Source organism: Perissodus microlepis, chromosome 13 (genome assembly GCF_051167445.1).
Source record: "Perissodus microlepis isolate ML-2025 ecotype Zambia chromosome 13, ASM5116744v1, whole genome shotgun sequence".
Classification (NCBI taxonomy): Eukaryota; Metazoa; Chordata; class Actinopteri; order Cichliformes; family Cichlidae; genus Perissodus; species Perissodus microlepis.
In genome coordinates, this window is record NC_140473.1 from 23,214,617 (window position 1) to 23,234,917 (window position 20,301).

General features: G+C 37.7%; 1 protein-coding gene and 1 long non-coding RNA gene across 5 annotated transcripts in view; one reads left to right on the top strand and one right to left on the bottom strand.

Moving 5' to 3' along the window:
* The window catches only part of kcnh1a (potassium voltage-gated channel, subfamily H (eag-related), member 1a), a 59,864-nt gene that overhangs the window by 30,194 nt on the left and 9,369 nt on the right, over positions 1–20,301 (bottom strand). For 2 of the 4 annotated variants that reach the window (XM_084949543.1, XM_084949544.1), the window contains 6 exons: positions 18,356–18,462; positions 17,899–18,027; positions 15,183–15,301; positions 14,438–14,830; positions 9,311–9,337; positions 5,723–5,880 (listed from right to left, as the gene is read on the bottom strand). In XM_084949543.1, coding sequence (XP_084805669.1) covers positions 5,723–5,880; positions 9,311–9,337; positions 14,438–14,830; positions 15,183–15,301; positions 17,899–18,027; positions 18,356–18,462 — 933 coding nt within the window. The remainder of the gene's footprint in view (positions 1–5,722; positions 5,881–9,310; positions 9,338–14,437; positions 14,831–15,182; positions 15,302–17,898; positions 18,028–18,355; positions 18,463–20,301) is intronic. The other 2 variants (XM_084949545.1, XM_084949546.1) reach the window with 1 other exon arrangement.
* LOC146375172 (uncharacterized) lies at positions 63–1,859 on the top strand. Its single transcript, XR_014802106.1, has 2 exons — positions 63–500; positions 1,158–1,859. It is a non-coding gene; the product is annotated as an uncharacterized LOC146375172 (long non-coding RNA).

Here is a 20,301-nt window from a genome sequence, read left to right on the forward strand (position 1 = left end):
TTCACTTTCTCTCCTGTTTTACAGGTCAGTAATGTGGTCAAAAACATACGGTGGCCCCTAGAGACAAAGCACGTACAAACTCCAAAACACTTGCAAACTCCAAAACACTTGCAAAATCCAAAACACATCCAAACCCCAAAACACATGCAAACCCCAAAACACAACGGAAGTGCTCCAGGACGCTAGGGGCAGTGTTGAGCTTTTGTTACCTAGTAACTACACAAGCCAGGAAGTACCAATGACCGGATTTGGGCTGTATCCCAATTCAGGGTCTGCAGCCTTAAAGGCCGCATTTTAAGGCCGATTACGTCACAGCGACACGACGAAGGCTGTCCCAATTCAAAGGCTGCTCGAAATGCGGCCCTCAAATGCGTCTTTAATTTCCCTGAATTTTAAGGATGGGCCCAACATATCCCAGATTTCATAGCGCGGCGGTGGTGTGGATAATTTTGCCGAAAAAAACGGCGGAAGCGGAGCCGCCGAAGAGTAAACTTTCAGAAGTAAGTACTGAATATTATGTCACTTATTTATGCGCAAATGTTTTTATAATGAAGAACATTAAAACATTACTGTTGGCCACATGTCGGGAAAGTTATGTGACATTAGCGATGTTTGTACTAACTTGGTTTTAAAGCCTTTACTTCAAAATATACGCCGTTCAATAGTTGACTTTAATCTTACAGAGAATGTGATGATTTTATGGATAATTAAAGTCAGTCATATATCCACAAACACAACAAGCTGAAAGTCAGTGATGCTGCTCGGTTTGCAGTCCTGAATATCACGGCACAAGCAGGATTCACTGCACTGTTAATGTTAGCTATGTTATATTGCTGCCTCTGTTCGGTGGTGTCGAGCCAAACGGACTTTAACGTGTGTTTGAACGAGCTGACGGTTCACTCATTAAGCTGAAAGAAAGATGCTTTAATCACAGGAGTCACACATGTGTCCACTGTACCATCTTGGAACTCCTTTTTGTTTCGTAATAACACAATCCTCCTTCTTTTGTGCTGTTTTGTAGCAGTGTGTACACCTGAGACTGTCACCTGTCTGTCTGTCTGTCTGTCCTGCACTCTCTCTCTTTGTCTTTCTCTCTGATTGTGGAATAAAAGTATGAACATGTATTTATAAGTTACACTTGTGTTTGAATCCTGCAGCTTATCACACATTTGATTTCCATGTGTGACAACTGCAAGTGTCCAGAGTGAGGACAGACTGAGGGACCCACTGCTGCACATCATCTGTGAGGCTTTGCATCTCTGATGATCCACCAGGACAAACTCAGCAGTGTGTGAGGAAGAGGAGGAGGAAGAGCCAGCAGCAGCTGACAGATGGAGAGAATAGACAGACTGTTCCCTGTTTGTGAAGGACTGCTAGAAAAGTTTAGAATCACTAATTGTCTGTCCTGAATCAGTCTTATCAGGTAATGTTCAAATAATTTTATCCTCCCAGTGTTTTCAGTGTGGGAGAAAGTACTCAGGGCCTTCAGGTTACACACTATGAAAGGCAGCAACAAGTTTAACATTCAGAAACCTAAAGTATGTATCAGCAGCAGAATGGACCTAAAAATAAATGTTTGTTTCAGTTCTATGAAGCTTTGAGTATTTTGGATTAGTAGCACTGCTGTGTTTGTTGCATCATATTGCTGTAATTGTTTATATGCTTTATATATTCTGAGGTAAGTTGATCTATAGTGTTACATCATATTTTATAAGGATGTTATGTGTTTGTATACTTTCTGCCCAGTTTGACCCATTTAGCAGAAGTCAGCCTGTTTAAGGCTCTGATATCTATTCTGTATGACTTAAAGCAGTTATGACATGGTCTGATTTTCTCACCCAATAAAGGAATATTCAATATATCAGTCTACTCTTCATTTTATCAGAAACTGTTATCACAGCTTGTACATTTTCTTTTTATAAATATATGTAAGCAATGAGCCAAATTTAGTAATGCCAACATACTGAAGGAACAACATTTGTCTCTTATATATGATACACCTATATATGCACTGTCAAAGACACTTGTCTTTGAGTGAAGATTTAAGGTGATAAGACATATAAATAACTGCAACTTGAATCTGTACTGAGGCTCAGTATTTGACAAAGAGTTCATGTTCACTGCTGTAATAGCTAATAATGATTAATATAATAACTATAATATTGGCCATATTATATTTACATTACCAAAGTGATATGACTTTAGTCTCATGAACAACATTAGCTAATTGTTATTTACTAACTAATCTTAAATGACTGTTCAGTACAGAAGCCCAAAAATCATGTTTTACTGTCCTGTGGTCTCAGCCTCAGATACTTATCAAATCACACAAAGCTCTTGTAGAAACAAACAAACAAATTAACAAAATATGTTCTCCTTCATTTCTGTCAAACAAAGTTGTATGACACGTTTCCAGCGGTTAGTATCATGGTTGCTAGGCAACCTGGGAAGCGAGATGGAGACTAGACCGTCCCATACAGACAAACTTGCCGTTTATTTTGCAAATCGAGCTCAACACTGCCCCTAGCGTCCTGGAGCACTTCCGTTGTGTTTTGGAGTTTGCATGTGTTTTGGAGTTTGCAAGTGTTTTGGAGTTTGCAAGTGTTTTGGAGTTTGCATGTGTTTTGGAGTTTGCATGTGTTTTGGAGTTTGCAAGTGTTTTGGAGTTTGCAAGTGTTTTGGAGTTTGCATGTGTTTTGGAGTTTGCAAGTGTTTTGGAGTTTGCAAGTGTTTTGGAGTTTGCAAGTGTTTTGGAGTTTGCATGTGTTTTGGAGTTTGCAAGTGTTTTGGAGTTTGCATCTGTTTTGGAGTTTGCAAGTGTTTTGGAGTTTGCATGTGTTTTGGAGTTTGCAAGTGTTTTGGAGTTTGCATGTGTTTTGGAGTTTGCATGTGTTTTGGAGTTTGCAAGTGTTTTGGAGTTTGTACGTGCTTTGTCTCTAGGGGCCACCATAAAAACATAAAGAAATACACAGCTGGACACTGTGATACTTAAACTTTCATGACATAAGACGGGTCTGTGATATGTGATGTATTACACTGTCGCTATGTGAGCTACTTTAGCTCTGTAGGATGTTATAGCTAGGCTGTATGCCTGGGTAACGCTAGCAAGCTGTTGCAACTGCGTATAATACTCCATATAATAATAAGAAGCACCAACCCAGTTGGGTTTACAGTTCCTGATAAACTTGTAGCTTTGTGTTCATGACAAATGTTTTGTATAACGTGTGTGTAAAGTGTTCTGAGCCCGCCTGAAGTCATGTGTAAACTTGCTGTTTCAGTGTTAGAATCTAACTGGTCTGAAAAAGACATATGAAGCGAGAGAGCTAATAAGAGTACGGCCAACAAAAATGCTGGCAAGGAAAGTAGTGCAGTAATGTTGAAAGTAGAGTTTCCTTTCTATGATGAGACACTACCATGATGATGTGAATTATTTTGTTTATCTCATTTATGGGAAAAGAGGTGTAGTTGTCATTTGTTTCATTCATTTAAACCCTTTGTTGTTTTATGCCAGTAGTGTGGACTAATATTGAAATGTACTGGTGGAAAACAAGCCATGTGAGGGAATGAGCAGTTATTGTGAAATTGAGTTAACAAAAGAGTGGAGCAGATATGCTTGTGTTGTATGAATAAATTCTGGCAAGACTGACCAGGCGAACGGCAGCGTGTCTCCTGTGTTCACTTTCTCTCCTGTTTTACAGGATCGTAATCTGGCTACGCGCCCATCATAGTGGGGCCTGTAACATTTATAACTTTTTAATGGTACCCATAATGATTTTTTAGCTTACCCCATGTCACTGTGTGCTTTCTAGCTCCAAAAATCTATAAAAACAATGACTTTCCATATAAAAAAATATTGCCGAGTACTTTCTACTGAGCCTACATGAAAAATACTATGTCAACAGGTCCTTCTGAGTTATAGAATGAAATTTCTATTGACTGCTAATGGTTATGCATTGCACACAAACAGTGTAGACTCAAGACTCAAACCATGAGTCATCAACTGCAGAAGTTTCTATAGAGATGAAATGTACATACATATTTAAACTGACTTGTTTTCAGTTTGCTGTCCTGCTTTATGAAACAATGTTTAAACGGTGAGGAAGAGGTAAGTGAAAATAAAATATCCCATTGCACATCCTCCAGACTGAGCTGCTGATGCATAGCACGATATATTCAAGCAGATCAGCACTTTCTGAAATACTCAAACCAGCCTGTCTGGCACCAACAATCATGCCACATGACTGACTTGATATTTACATTAATGAGCAAACAAACAAGTGTATCTAACAAAACGACCAGTGAATGTACAGTTATTAATCTATTTAGGGAAAGTGGCAGTGATTGGGGGACTGTTTTTTTGGTTTTAAGACAAAAAAAATTAATATCCACCAATTCACTTTAATTTCAGGGAACTGACCTCTGAATTTTTCAGATTGAGTGAAAAAGACACACAGCTTAAAATACATCTGCCTGAGTTCACTATTTACATATAAAAGCTCGAAGATACCTAGTTTCTTGCAGAAAGCCCTGGAGATGAAAAAATAACCCTAGTAATGCAACAAACGCTGTTTTCATTCCTTCTTTCTGTTGTGGGTTTCTCTATGGAGAATTACAGAATGCATTTCCCCTCGTCTGACTGTATCATCTGAATATATTTTTATATAGCCCCGAGGAAGCAAAACTCAATAGTTTTTATTGCATGGTCTGATTATGACTTTCTTATTTACAGCCTTGGTGTTCATGTCATGCTGCAACCACCTCCATTTTTTTCCCTCATTATAAAAACAGTGACAGCAACAAGGAGAGAGGGAGGCTACGGCTGTTGCTCCTGTCATCTCACTTGATGATGGTTTAACTTTTCTCAAGTCGGCGACACGGTTCGGCATGTGACCATGGCAACCACAGAAACCATTTGGAGGGAAACGATACAGGAGCTATTTTTACCGGTATTATAGTCTGCTTCAGCCTATCAAGTTTGATTACACTGTCTGGATCCAAAAACAATCTTTATGACACTGGTTACAGCCTCCGTTTGAAATCTTCTATCTTCTATGTTAATATGTGTAATTAAATGTAGTTACGAGGGCTTTTCACGAGACCTCTTATGAAAATGAGAAAATATCTACAAAGGAGAAATGTTCATCATGAACTGCCAAACATATTCTCTGTTTTTATGCATGCAGGACATTAACTCGTCATGATGGGCTCTGTCAGTCACTCTGCATGTGTAGACATTCTTATAAACATAATAAATCAAGCACGACACACAATGGAGAGTTAATGCTTCTGCCACACTTGCCCCCTGTAGAGCAGAAGATCTGATTAGACTTTGGAGGCCTTTGCTCCATAAATTTGCATATTAATGGAAAGGGAAAAAAAACGAATTCCCTTGAAACTACAATAACGCTTTCTTGACTTTAAAGTGTGGAAGAACATGCAGTTTAAAATGTGTGAGAACAAGGATGTTGACAAAAAGTAACTGATAATTAATGACCTCATTATCTTAATCAGTGACCTTGTTTCTATTAATTAGCTGGGCTGTTATTGCAAATGTGGCAGAAAATCAAAACATACTATGTAATTCAAACCTACAGTAAAGTACAGTAATACCTCAAATGTCACATGATTACCTGTTAAGATGATTTTAGCAATTAAACTAGAATTCTGGTTTTACTGTATGAGACAAAACTGTATTATTATTAATAAAGTGACTTGAACATACCAAATACAGGCCAGCCAGTGAGCAGCCAGTCCAAAAACACACACCAGCAGCACCAGGACCGCTGCTCCGTACTCAATGTAGTGATCCAGTTTACGAGCTACCCGACCCAGCCGGAGAAGCCGAACCACCTTAAGTGAGCTGAATAGACTGCTAATGCCCTAAAACAGGAGAAAAGTACACACAACAAAGGCAGGTATCAGAAACTATATTTCAAGATCTTTCAAACTGATATAATTTTACGTCAAGCTCTTGTGAATAATATCCAGCACTTGACTTTATCTACAATAATTGTTCTGCACTAATACAAAGCTTTTCTTTTAGAAACGCTGTTTATAAAAACATTTAAAACACATAATATTACACTGTGTTCTTGTTGGCATCCATGGATACCTTGTAGAGTAAAAAGTAACCAATGGTTTGATGAGCAGGTTCCTGTTTGGTTACTCTCATCTCACAACATTTCACATGTGTCAGGTGGAGGTGGTAATGTACCACAGAGTGTAGTGGTTACAAAAAAAACAGGTAATTACCAAGTAATTTGTCTTTAAGTGTTAATCTAATTTAAATATTTGTTGCTACTTTGGAGATATAATTTATACAACTACATTATAATGTATTTATAAGTTTTAGCCAAATTTATTTAAACTCTTAAATTGTTAAAAAAAAAAAAAAACAATCTGCAAAGCCCTGCTTGCTATAAAAGCTATTTAACATGTAACATTTCAGCAGAATAATAGTTAGAGCAATAGCATTAGCAAATTCTTTAAAAATTTCTTTACAAAAGTTCACCAAATGTACACATATTTTTCTTTGGTCATCTACTTCACACTAGTAGTGGCTATATTCCCCACAAACAGCATGCACCACCCACTGTTTGTTAATCAGTGGTATAAGGTAATAAATCCTAATTAACAAACATATTTTAATCTGTATCCTTTCAAACATGCAAAAGTAGCAGTGGAAATCCAAAATCCGAAAATGAAATAAGATTCAGTGTTCTACTGTGTAATGATGTAATGATATATCAGAATGCACAGAGTGAAAAACAAAACCTGAGATGCATTTTAAAGAATAAATATGAGTGTTTATGAACCATAACGTAACAGCAAACACAAAATACACAAATAAGACGAGGAATAACAAAAGACTGCAAGCACCTGCTCAGCTGATTTTGAAAACATTTATGTAAAATGAGATTAAATTTTGCAACTTCCTTCACTTACATATCCGGCAGCTAAATGTCTATTCAGCTTAACTGTATGCTGAAGCACCAACACAGTGATTCAGACAGACAACTGCAATCGCATCAGTCTCCTTTGCAGTTCAGTGCTAGTGTCATAATGCAAGTGTGTGTGTGTGTTGTGTGCACGTTCAGTCAAAGATATTGATTTTGCTAATGTGCTGTGGTCTGCAATGCCAGTACAACTGCAGTGCTCGCTGTCACTTGATCTGATCTAGCTGCCTGCCAGACACCTCAGGTTCTCTGAAATCACTTTACAGCTCTGAGCTCTGCCATGATTTAATTATCAGTGCAATCGTGCTTCGGAGTTCTGCTGCAAACTCTACAAGCACAAGTTGGAAGAAAACTTTGCCAGTGAAGAGATACGAGAGAGATTTAATCAAAGGACAAGCTGGTAGATGTGCTTATTTGCCTTTTTGTGGAGATGCACTTAGATTAAATCATCGTGTCTGTGCACTAAATATGGCAGTAGAGCCACAGTTATTCCAAAACACACATGCCAGCATTAGAGCTCATCCATGATCACAGAATATCTTGTTTGTTTCAGTTAGATTTGATTTGTGGTTTTACCCAGAGTAATTACATTTTATGATGGATTTACACTGCCTCATAAAATGTATACCAACCTACTGGGGGCTGAAGGACAATGTGATTGGATGCTCATGTTGCTGATGCTACTGCAGTTTGGTGCAAGTGGAGATAGCACTGAGTAAATTAGAGTGATTAGAGTATACTTGGTTCTTGTTGTGCAGCTTAGTTTAAGATATCATGTAGAAAAACTAGAAATTCAATTAAGTTTAATGTCTGAAAATTGAAAACTGAATTTGAAATACTTCAATTTCCTACACACCTGACAACCACGCAACTTTTTTAATACAATCTACTCTCACAACTAGGATTCTGTGGTATTTACATTTTTATGTAAAACTAAATGGACATTGCCGTGAGATTGCTTTGTCCCAAATCATGCAAAATAAAGGCAAACGGTTCAGGTATCACTGAAGAAAAAAATCCTAATAATATAATATTTGAAAGTAAAATTTGTTTGCTGGGATGAGCCAAGAACACTACAGTTTAACTGTAACATAAGATATTTTTTTCACTAATAATTTCTTTATAAGAAGCTTTTTATAGATAAAGTTTACTCTTAATAAAACTAATAATAATAAATTCTAAAAAATCTCAGACGTGTAAAACAATGGTAGAATGTCATTTTATCCAATAGATAACAGCCGTTTTTGTTTTTAAATTTAAGCTTATCATTTAAAAAAAAAGGCACACTGTTATTATCTCGTGTAACCGTTTAATTGACATCGTTTTGGTCATCACATATGTCAGGTACATAATTAATTTCATATGACATTAATTTGGCAGCTGTAGCAACACTAAAAAGTTCAATATTAAAATATGTGGTAAAAATTCTAGTTTCTGACTGTCATAGTCCTCAGTTTTTTGGGGGAGTTTCTTTCTCTGCCGGTCTTTTGTGTCTCTGTCTCCTGTGTCTGTGTGTTTTATATCTTTTTAGCTGCTTCATGTTTTATTATGAAGGTTATTTCTCATGTGGCTTACTTCCTGTCTGTGTTTTTTTCTCACCCTTGTTATAGTTTGGCATAGCTCACCTGTGCCTCATTAGCCTCTGAACCTGGTTATATATTTTGCTCTCCCTCAATTTTTTGGCTGCATTGCCTTCCTTGACCTGGAGTTGTTAGGAGATTTGGTATTTGTCCTTTTGCTCTTTTGCCGTTTCCTGAATTTTCCTGCAGCAACTTTTGTTGTAATATAATTCTGCAAGTTTCAGTAAAAAGCCTTTTATTTAACTTCCTAACAGTGTGCAGGTTAACGACCACCTTAACCTACAGACTGGATCTATTTCAGAACTTTGCCCTTTAACTCAACTCTAAGGTAGCCAGTTAAGTAATGAAAGCCGTCAGAGAGAGCTAACAGCAAGAGGTGGTTCTTATATAATGTATACCACTCTATATTAGAAACACACTGTCTTAAAAGACATTTTTAATCCCAGAATGACTCTTGTTGAAAATTTAACTGTAGTCAGTTTGTCATAAATGATTGCTGATGTGAGGACTCAATCTGCTCTTGTGCAATTTTAATGAACCTCATTTTTAAATATTGCATAAGACAATCCTGGCATTAAAAAGCTTTGCAGAGAGAGAAAAAAAAAACAAGAATCCCATATCTTATCTTGACAGTTCATGCATTTATACTGCCATATCCTCGTTGAGAACATTGTGCACCTATTATAATTGTTAAGGCCTGATCGATGTGTGAATGTGTGTCTACAAGTAAAATAAAAACACATTCTATGATATTCTAATCAAACTGAAGCCTACTTGAGTGACAGCTCGGTGGTTCCAATTCTTCCCATCACGTTCCATGCATGAACACAGGCAGAAGAGGATGGGGGGGGCCATGCAAACAGAATGGAGGGATAAAAAGAAGAAAACAAAAACGAAGCACAAGTAAGAGAAAACATACTTGATCATTGGTAAGCGATGAATAAACACAGTTTAAAAAAAATCAACATTCAATAATCAAACAAAAGGAAACACAAAAGAACATTCTTATCTGTGTTTTGAAAGTGTTTACAGTGCAAAGCACGCACTCAAAGCTTTATTATTTCAAACCACTTGCAACATGAGGTGGTCCATTTATTGTAGTTTTGGGTTATCCCTGAGTGAAAAACCAAATCGGTCAGTGTTTCAAATTGCCAAGAATAACTTTGACAGCGGCTCCCCGTTAATGATCTTCTCTTTTCTATTCGGAAACCTGTTGGGGGAAAACAGCCATCAAAGTTATTCATGTCAGCTGTTAAGGTCTGCTGCAGCAGCAAGATGTTTCCATACCGGTTTAATAACACAGGCAATTGTTTGCTCACTCTCATTTACCTTTGCCATGGATTGCCTCAAAGCAATTTGGAACAAATTGGAGTCACTGAGTTGTCGCAGAGACACAATGGAAGATGATCCTGAGTTTGCGGTCATGGCTTTGATGTCGGTTTACAGCCAATGCATCCATTACCTCCATTGCCATATCACATTTCTTACTCACAGCAGATGCATACATAAGTGTTAGGCTGCATCAAATAATTATCTTCGCTGCTGCAGATGTTTTTATGAATTAAGTGGTAAATGTCAAGTCTGTAAAATAGTATCTCAAAAGAAAGTTCAAGTAAATAGCTCTTTTTTTTACTAGCTTTGAAATCTATATGAAAAAATTATAATTATATCCAACTGAGAAAACCACTGACCTTTGAATATCTGACATATTGTTTTGATAAACAGCTTATAAATGGATGACAATCACCTAAATGGATAATTATTTCAGAAGGCGACACTGTATCCATGGCAGCATAATAAGCAAATAATCACTTTAAAATGGAAAGAGTGAAAAATAAAAGTAACATATGTTACAGAATAAGTCCAGCAACACCTGACAAGCAATGTTTAGTTGTCAAAGCTACATATCATATAATATTCCAGCTACGTCAATGGAATAGCAAGTGACGTCTTTTCAAGTGCATACCGAGCATGCTCCGTTTACAGTATACTGCACTGACTATACTGTGCAATGATTCTGTTTCTTAGACAACTGGATACTGCTGGATGCCATATGGTGAAATTGAAACACATGTGTGCATGAAAGACGACTATTAAAGTTACTGAGGACTGACAAAATGTAACCAAACTAAAAGCACATCTTTGTAGCCTGGCTCATACATTTATTTCTAGCTATAAAATTAGCTTTTACATGTTTTTAGTATTATTTATGATTTTATCATTTCCTTTATGTTCAGTAATCAGTAAAGAATTTTAAATTGCATTAACCTGCATGAAATGCACACTATAAAATAACTGATAATTTCATGTGAATTTTAAGGGATCTATAAAACCATTACTTCAGTGTTTGTTCAGTTGCTGAATTAGTAGCCTAGGGAGTTCTGATCCCTAGTAGTGCTGTGCATCGGTTATAAAATAACCCCAATGCTTCCACTTCCCTGAGTATGTCGGGTCCTCTTGGGTCTCCGTTATGCAAATTTGATCATCAGAGGCCTCTTGCAAAAATCTGCTTGCTCTCCAATTTCCTGTGACCACAAGTTCTGACTGATGCACCAAAAACAGTCGCTTCTGAGTTCCAGAGCTATCTGCTACATTTGTATTCAGGAGAGTATAATCAGCCTAAATGAGTCTCCAATTTATTTTGGATACAACACACATTCAATTCAATTCAATTTTATTTATATAGTGCTAAATTACAACAGCAGTCACATTAAGGCATTTTATATTGGACAGTAGAGACGCTATAATAATACAAAGAAAACCTAAACAATCAAACACTCCAGCTAATGTTTGAACTCAATGCTCAGTGAAAGAACACAATCCATATTTGATCCCAATGACATTTCAATCTACTGTCAAACCAGCCAATATTCACAATTTAAAGCTACAATTAATGATGCATTTACTTAACCTGGCAGCAATTTATATAATCAACTGTCTTTTTTAAAAATCAACTAAGAAGAACTCTGTAGCTCTTTCATATACTTTCAAAAGATTTTGTCAATGACAAAATCTATTCAGACAGTCCATGGTTGGTTTAGTTTTTCTTTAATGAACATCACATGATCAAATAACATCAGCATTCAAGCTACAAAAAGGTTGCTGCTTTTCCTTTCTACTGACCCCTGACTGCTCCGGTCAACTGAACTCGTCAGCATTTAGAATGCTGAATCGATGAAATACTAGAAAGGCTGAAATGCCTGATCTGCAAGCACAACTAAATGCTGTCTGTCCACCAATCAGCTTTACTACTGCATATCTTATACTGTGTGGGACACCCAACAGTGCGCAGTGAGAAACTGCGCCGTAAACTGCTATTACAGTGTTTTACACACATACACACCAAGAGATGTGGCACATATACACACACCGAGACACAAAATGATACACTAATATAATGAATACTGGCAAATGCAGGACTTTAAAGTGCCTAATCAACACGTTTGTTTGAGGGGGGGGGGAGATCTCCAGATACATTTACGCCAGATTCTGAAGCTGCGGTTTCTCCTCGGACATCTTTAATCACAGAGAGCTAAACATGTAAAATATTTTACATGTAAACCTTCCTTCAAGTTATTTTTTCTCTTTATTCTAAATGCAGATGAGAAATGGTATCACGTAATAGACCAAATAACCTTTTTTTCTTCAGAGAACCAACCAAAGTTAGGCTTTTAGCAAACCTTCCTTCATCACATTATGAAACTGAAATTTATCCCTTAAAAATGGACTACCTCAAAGTGCTTGTCTGGTAGAATGGCACAATTTCCCATGATTAGTCAACTGTCATTAGGTGTTAATGGCTTTAGGGCATCAGTGACACAGTGGAGCACTGGCGAGTGGCCGAGTTCAACAGTGTTAACGCTTCTTCCTCAAATTAAAATGTGCCAATTATCTCGAGATCCTGTGATGGCTCTCCAGCAAACACTCATCACTATAGTGGAACATTTATTCACAAACAAGCATATTATTAAGCCGTTCATTAAAACTTGTTTTTTAATGTTCCTACCCAAAATAACAACCAGTGAACAGGTTCTGATACAGAGTAGTTGATAATGTGGTTAAATGGCTGCATGGTAACCTAATAACCTGTCCATCAAATCGTTATTTACAGGATTTTAATTTGCATTTAACAGTAAAATTATTTTTCCGTTGTTTAATCTTAATGTGAAGTTGCTGTTGATGGCTCTGAGAAACCAAAGTAAGAAAAGTCCTGATTGGTTTAGAGGGCTTACAGTGCATTTTCACATTTTAGAGAGGGTCATAGAGCTGGCACCACATGCCGTAAAGAATATATCACAATCATCTCACAAACTTTGGATTAAAGTTCATTTTAATTGTTAAATCTTTACATTGGCTGAAGAGTAGTGATGATCGCTTAGCAACAAACTTATTTAGATATATTTAGATCCAATAACTAAGATCCAACTAAGATTCTCGAGCATTTGTTTATCCGCACAACGACATACACTGTACTCAGGGTGACTGATGAGAGAATAAGCAGCAGAGAATGCAGCAGTAATCTGATGCAAAGTGATGCACTTATCACCAGCAAAGCCTTCATCTTTAAGAACCATGTATGTAATCTAAGTCCCTTCTTGTGGGAAGTTTGCAGCAAGAGAACATGATAAGCGGCTGCAGTCGCTGTGAAGCGCATGCCAGCATCAGTGCTTAATCTACTCCGATAAACCATTTAGTGTACACATTTCAGAGTAACACCTATCCAGATGTTTTATATTGTGTTTGCTGCCCTATAGGAAAGAAACAAAGGCCTGGTTCATGCAATGTTATCTTTCCCCCATCGTTACTGCAGAGATGCATATGTCAAACTACTAATAAGAAGACATGGAAGCTTAAAAACTTTGTTAGAGATCAGTTATTACACAGTGGAAAATTAATTTCATGCTTTAATATGTTAATATATTTGTGTATTTCCATGTTGTTTAAAGTGAAATTAAAAAAATAAAATAACAGTGGATAACATGTATTTCAAACATCACTGTTAAATGCTGAATTCAGTTTGACTGAAGAGAATCAGAATTAACCACAACATTAAAACCACTGAAAGCTGAAGTAAGATACATTCATCATCTCATTACTACTCAATATTCTGCTGAGAATCCTTAAATCCTGGCATTCATGTGATTGTTTCCATCTTAAAACATTCTTGCAGGTCTAGCATAAAGGCACTCCCTGACAGCTGTGTCCTCCTCTAGCAGCAAACACTGTTCGGGAATAGCTTGGGGGAACACTACAAAGAGTCTAAGGTGGCATCCAGAGAGGAATCGACATGGCAGCCAGAAATTCAGTGACAATTAGTGACTTCAAGTGTAACAACGGGCAAAAAGACCAGCTCTAAGACAAGGATACAACAGCGAAGGATACTGCTGATTTACTGATGACACATGGTAAACACATCAGGGGCCTACTACCTAGGCAACCGGAGGCTGGAATGATCACCAGTGACAAAATGTCACCTACAAAGTGACGCGTGACAAGCTAATCACTTCAAAACCCCTTAAAGCACCATCCTCTGAGGTACCAGACATGACGGACACCACCAAAGGTCCATATGGCTGATGGCTTTTTATTTTATCACGAGTTTAGAATAATTTGCTTGTTACTTCAAGGTATTTCAAGACGTTATTTAGACTGACCAACAGTCTAAAGGATTAAATTAAAATGATATGCATTCATATTCCTTGATTAGTAGAAAATGGGGAAACAGCCAGTAACCACTTAAAAATACCTAAAAATAATACATTCAGTTTCTGCCAGGTCAAGACAGTCCAACGGTTTTGTTTACTATGAGCCAAAGCAAAGAAAAACAACAACTGCTATTATTTGGGAGTCAGGTTTTGAATCAACAAATCATTTGAGCCATACGCACAGTGCTGCACTCACCTCATCTACATTCTCGAAGGCGTTGATGACATCATATGGCAGGCATGACAGCAGGTCAATAACAAACCAAGTCTTCAGGTAATTCATTCGAATCAGCTTGGGGTCTGAGATGACCTCACCGGCAGGTCCAACAAATGTGGTGTGGAAGTTTAAAACTATGTCCACCAAAAAAATGACATCCACAATGCTGTCTACCACCAGCCACGTGACGTTGTTCTGCTTCATCTTGAAGGAGACATTGTAGGGCACCATGATGGCGGTGTAGAAGGTGAGGATGAGGATAACCCAGTCCCATGTGGTCTTGAAGAGGCAGTAGTGCAGGATGATGTGAGGAGGAGTTTTGGGAGTCTCCTGCTTGTACTGAGGTAGGATATCTGAGCCGAGCTGCAGAACCTGCACAAAAAACCCCAGTAAATATGTGAAGCTCAGCGCAGACAGGTAAATTGCCACAATGGGGAGCCAAAAATGCTGCAGCTAAGGTTTGCTAATCCTTTTAGTGACTGAAGTTCACCTGCTCATGAAAAATGTGTCCAAAGTTAGCTCTTATGTAACAAACTCCCTTGTTCATTTACTCCGTTTTCCCTCTCATACACAATATTCATATTTTTATTAGATTTTCACCTACTAATGACATTTAAGCACCATCTCACATCTGTGGACATTTTATTTCCTACAGAATGTAACACTGTTTAACTTCAACAGTGGAAAAAAAAATCTGAAATTAAATCCAATGAGCGAACCTTACCTCAGCGAGGCGGGAGTGCTTGTGGACGTTCTCTCCTTTGTGAACTGTGGGCTGCAGCTGTTGTAAGACTCCTCTGCTGCTTGTTAGAGCACGAGTCAGCCGGGCGAACTTTCCCCAGCCTGATCATTAAACACGAACAGAAAGCAAATTTTCAATATGAGTCTTGATACTTCAGATTTTTCCGGGGGCTACAACACGCTTTCGCTGCTTGTAGAGTTGTGGCTCTGAAATCACTTTTTTCAGTATTGAACATTTGCTCAGCATCTGCTACGTATGCATATTAAAGCTTGATTATTATCTGGGTATGCAGGGCATCAACAACTTCAACAAGCTTCAGATTTCAGTTTGAATAAATTCATGATTCCTCACTTTTACAAAAATTCATGTGCAGGTGAAGAAGGCCAAGCCAAGAAACACGGTTTCAAGGCTCCTGATACAAACTGCCCACCAAAAGTCTTATAAGCCAAACAGGACAGAACATGATAACAGCCTCTGGGTTTTAAAAAACTGTTAAGTTCTTGGTCCAGGCGAATTAAAGAAAAGTTCATCATAAAATGTTAGTCAACCACTGACAGGATGTGGTTTTCTATAGTCCTGTGTTTAATTTTTTAAGTTACCTTCATGGACATTGTCAGACCACCTGATCATATATACGATCTCATGAGATCATGAGTATAGGTCTGTTTATATCTTCTGTCATATGCTTAGAAACATACATTATCATATAGTAGCTTGGAGAACCACTTTTAGCAGCAATAACTTGAAATGTATGATCAGTCAGTCGCATCTTTGTGGAGGAATTTTGACCTACTTCTCTTTACAATGTTGCTTCGGTTCATTGAGGTTTGTGGGCATTTGCACAGATCTGTTACGTTCCCATCACAGCTTTTTAGGCAGGTTGAATCTGGCCTTCGACTGGACTATGGCATTTTGTCGTAAATTTGCTGCTATGAGTGGGATCACTGTGCTGTTGCATGACCCAGTTTTGACTACGCTTTTACTGTCTGACAGACGCTCTCACATTTGACAGTAGAATACTTTGGCATAATGAGGAGTTCATGGTTGAGCAAGCTGCTACTGTGGCTGCAAAACAAGCCCAAATCATCACCCCTCCATCACCTTGTTTGGTATGAGGTATCTATGCTGATATGCTATGTTTGCTTTCACCAAATGTAGCACATTGCATTATGGTCAACGGACATTGTTAGAGAACTTCTGCAGTTTGCTCAGATGTAGGTTTGTAAAACCTAAGCAGTGCTGCCATGTGTCTTTTTAGAGAGAATAAGCTTTTTCCTGGCAACACTTCCAAACAACCTGTACTTGTTCAGGCTTTTTCTAATTATGCAGTCGCTAAGTTTAACATTTAACATGCTAACTGAGGCCTGTAGAGTCTAAGATGAAGCCCTTGGGTTGTTGAGGTTTCTCTTAACGTTACACGGTCTGACCTTGTGTAAATTTGCAGGTACGTCTGCTAATGGGAAGATTGTGGCATTGTGTACACACAAAGCTGAATGCTCCGGGCCAGAAAAAATGTTTCCTGTTATAGAGGTGGTCACACTTACTGATGATCAATTAATCAAGTGAATTTGATTAGCAGCACCTGGCTGCTACTCACCGTCTTAATTTCTGTGAAAACAGTAAGGGTATACTTACTGTACTCATACAAAAATCAGAGTCATGATAGACATTTTTAAGAAGGGATATTTGTGCACAAACATACACAGTGCAACTTATTGTGTGTTTTGTTTTTATTTCCACAAATCTATCAGGTCGAAAAATGGATCATATCACACAATGTTTAGATTTCTGCATCTTTTGGTCAACAAAGTTGCGTGGGTGGCTTTGGTTCACTCTCATTAATGTTGTTCATGGTCACAGCAGGCTGCTGTTTTCAGCAAAAGCAGTGCACGTCCCCTACTGAACACCAAGCAGCAGACAGACAAAGTTAGCCACTGGCTGGTGTACACTGTTGAGGATTCAGAATCATAAATTTCACTAAAGAGTTGGTGAAAACTAAAAATAGAGCACAGACGAGTGGAAATATTGGACCTACGTCCAATGAATTAAATGGTGAATTAAAGGATGAATCCTAATTATTAAAAATACCACTCCCTCTCTGCTACATGTGGAAACCGGCAACTGCTAGTTAGTTTAGTGCCCTATAGTGCACATAAATTTATTTTTTATAGTGATGAAATGCATTTGTCCATCAACCCTCCAAACGCTGTTTTGGCAGTATGTTACTACAGTCTCCAGTATCAGTGCAGGGAACACAAACATACATGTCTTTTCATCCTACCTGTTGATGCTCAAGCCTGAACTATAATTTCAGTTTCATGTTAACGACAAACCCCGTTTTTGCCCCTATCACTGGATGCACTCTTGCACTATTTCATGTTCTATTTTATCTGTCTTTAACACTCATACAGTCCAGTGAATAACTTTTTTTGTGCTGTGTACTGATAACTATGAAGATGAGGCACATTTGACTAGTGAATGGTGAAAGCAGGCAGACTGATTTGACTTCTACCTCTGAATGAGAAGTAGATCATACGGGTCTATCATGTGTAGTGGAAAAATAGATCTAACAGGATTTTACAGACTCATATGGCGCCCAAGTATGGATGTACATTCTTTTTTTCCCCTATTTTACCTCCTCTCACCCTGTCTGATAAAAATGTGAAGTTAAACAAATTCAATTTGCCCAGAGTCTAACCTTTGGAAGAATCGTCTTCAATAGGCTGTTTAAAGGCTGTGATGTCGCTGAATGTGCAGAGAAACAGGACCACTTTTTCTTGTTCATTACGAATGGGAGCAATCTTCACAAAAAACCAAACAGGCGTCCCTGAAAGTACAAAGAACAGCACACATTTAGCTTCATCACCTGCTTCTTATAAAGGGAAAGAATCAGAGTGTGCATATAGCATAGTAGGAATCTTGATGGCCTTTCAAAACTTTGCATGTTACACCAGCAACAGGAAACAAACAACCCCACATTTTGCTAAGGAAGGCTCCTCTGGTCTGGCTCTCAACCAATTAGCACATTTCTAGAGGTAGAAATGTTCTTGGCTGCCTTTGAACTCTGCTGTATGTTACAGAGGCTCTGAATACATTTGCATGATGAGGAGACGGTGGAAGTTTTCTCTTTTCTCGCATGTGGAGTCGCTACTCACTGTTCTTCTTGTACATCAGTATTTCAAACGAGTTCATCTCATAATTCTCAAATGTTAGTCGCATTTTTTCCGTCGTGTCCTTGTCTGTGAGCTCCCCATACATGAAGCTGGAAAACACAAAGGGAAATAACAATTTCAAATCTTAAAAGAGAAGCAGCTTTCTCTCTTTTACTAAAAGGGTGGCGAGAAAGGTTTGAATGGGAAAATATCTTTAGTGTTAGATTACCTTGTGAGATTTTGTTCTGTTGGCTTAAAATCAAGCACTGCTTTGACAACTTTTTGTGTCACTGCATTTACCTTTAAATCATGACTCGGTCAGGATTTCCTCTCAGTTTCACCTCAGTTATAAAAAATTATATCTAAACTAAGCAGATCAAGCTGTGTAAAATATCAAGTGGGTTAAAATTCATATAAATGTATCCTGAAAGCATAAAAAGACAAATGCAGCCCTGGATGCTAATTGGCCAAATGCAAATTAAACCTGAAGATGGGTTAAGCAACCACGAACACTTTTAAGCACACTACAGAGACATTCATCTCACTTTACTTATTAGTGCCAGCCTCAGTAGCAGCCTGCTCCAGCGTGATCTAAATATAGTCTGTTATGAAATACAAAAGGAAGGCTAAATTTAATGAGACGAAATTCTGATGCTGCAGAGACTTTTCAGACCAGCGCTTGATGTAACATCAGTGACGAATGTCCTCATCTCACACCTCCCGTCTTTCCCCTGTGCGGGGAGGAGAATGACATTCTTCAAAGAAGAATATGTAAAAGCAATTCCTCAAATCACTTCATCATCATCATCATCATGTGTGTTTATAGAAGGATGTAACTGATGCGCAAAAGAGCTCGTTATTAGACTCTGGAGAAATGAGCATACATCTTATATTTGAGTCATCTTCAAAAACATTAAAAATCCATAATGTGAATGTTTTATGAGCTCATAATAAGGCACAGGATTACTTTGTTTTTTTTAAATGGTTCAGATTAAAAAATAAAATTGATCTGGAAAGTTATCTTCCAGTAGAGAACCAATGGGCACAGCTTAAAAAAAAAAAACCCAAAACCCCCCAGAGTATCGACTCATGTAAAGAAATGCAGCATATATGAATTATTAACATGAGAACTGTGTAAGCTGCTGAGTGTATAGCCAGTGACTCTATTCCTAACATACAGCAATGCATAAAAAGACAGTGTTGTATAGTTATCTTCCATAAGCAGTTAAACACTGGCAGTAACACCAGCGCTGCCAGGTTTTAATGAAATAGCTGATTTTTGTTTTGCTTCTTGCTTGGCTCAGATTCAGCCTTTATGACCATGTTGAGGGCTGAGATATATTAAAATTTCTGCTTTCACAGTCACTGCCATGGGAAAATCACTTTATTACTGTGGTCATAATAGCCTTTTATACAGCTTGAGTATTGTAATTATGTATTTCAATGCCAGTTAATATATATATATATTTAAGAGAGGTAGGCGCAAGAAACTGTAGTTTCAACCTGAAAGTCTTTTGTTTTTTAATAATACCTTTTTTTCTTAATTCTATGTGTTTAATGTAACTTTTTAAAGTATTTCTTTGTGTAAGAATAATGCCCCATTTAACATGATAAAATTAGACGTTTTTAGAGATTCTTCTGACAAAGCAGTGAAGCACCAGGAAATCTATTCTTCTTCTTCTTCCTCCTTTTCCCACGCTAATAGTGTTTGTGCCACAAAAAACTGTAAAAAAGCATTAAAGTTGATGATATTTTTCAAAATTTCCACCACTACTCAAGGTTTCAAATCCCTTCTCTCGGGATAAATTAAATATTGATAACTATAAAATAATAATAACCGAAAAAATAATCTCAAAGAAAGGAGGCGATGCTAGTGTGTGCCGCTTTCCTAACATCTCCCTACAGCAAGACTACCTCACAAAATGCTTACCCTGTGATTTTATAAGGCC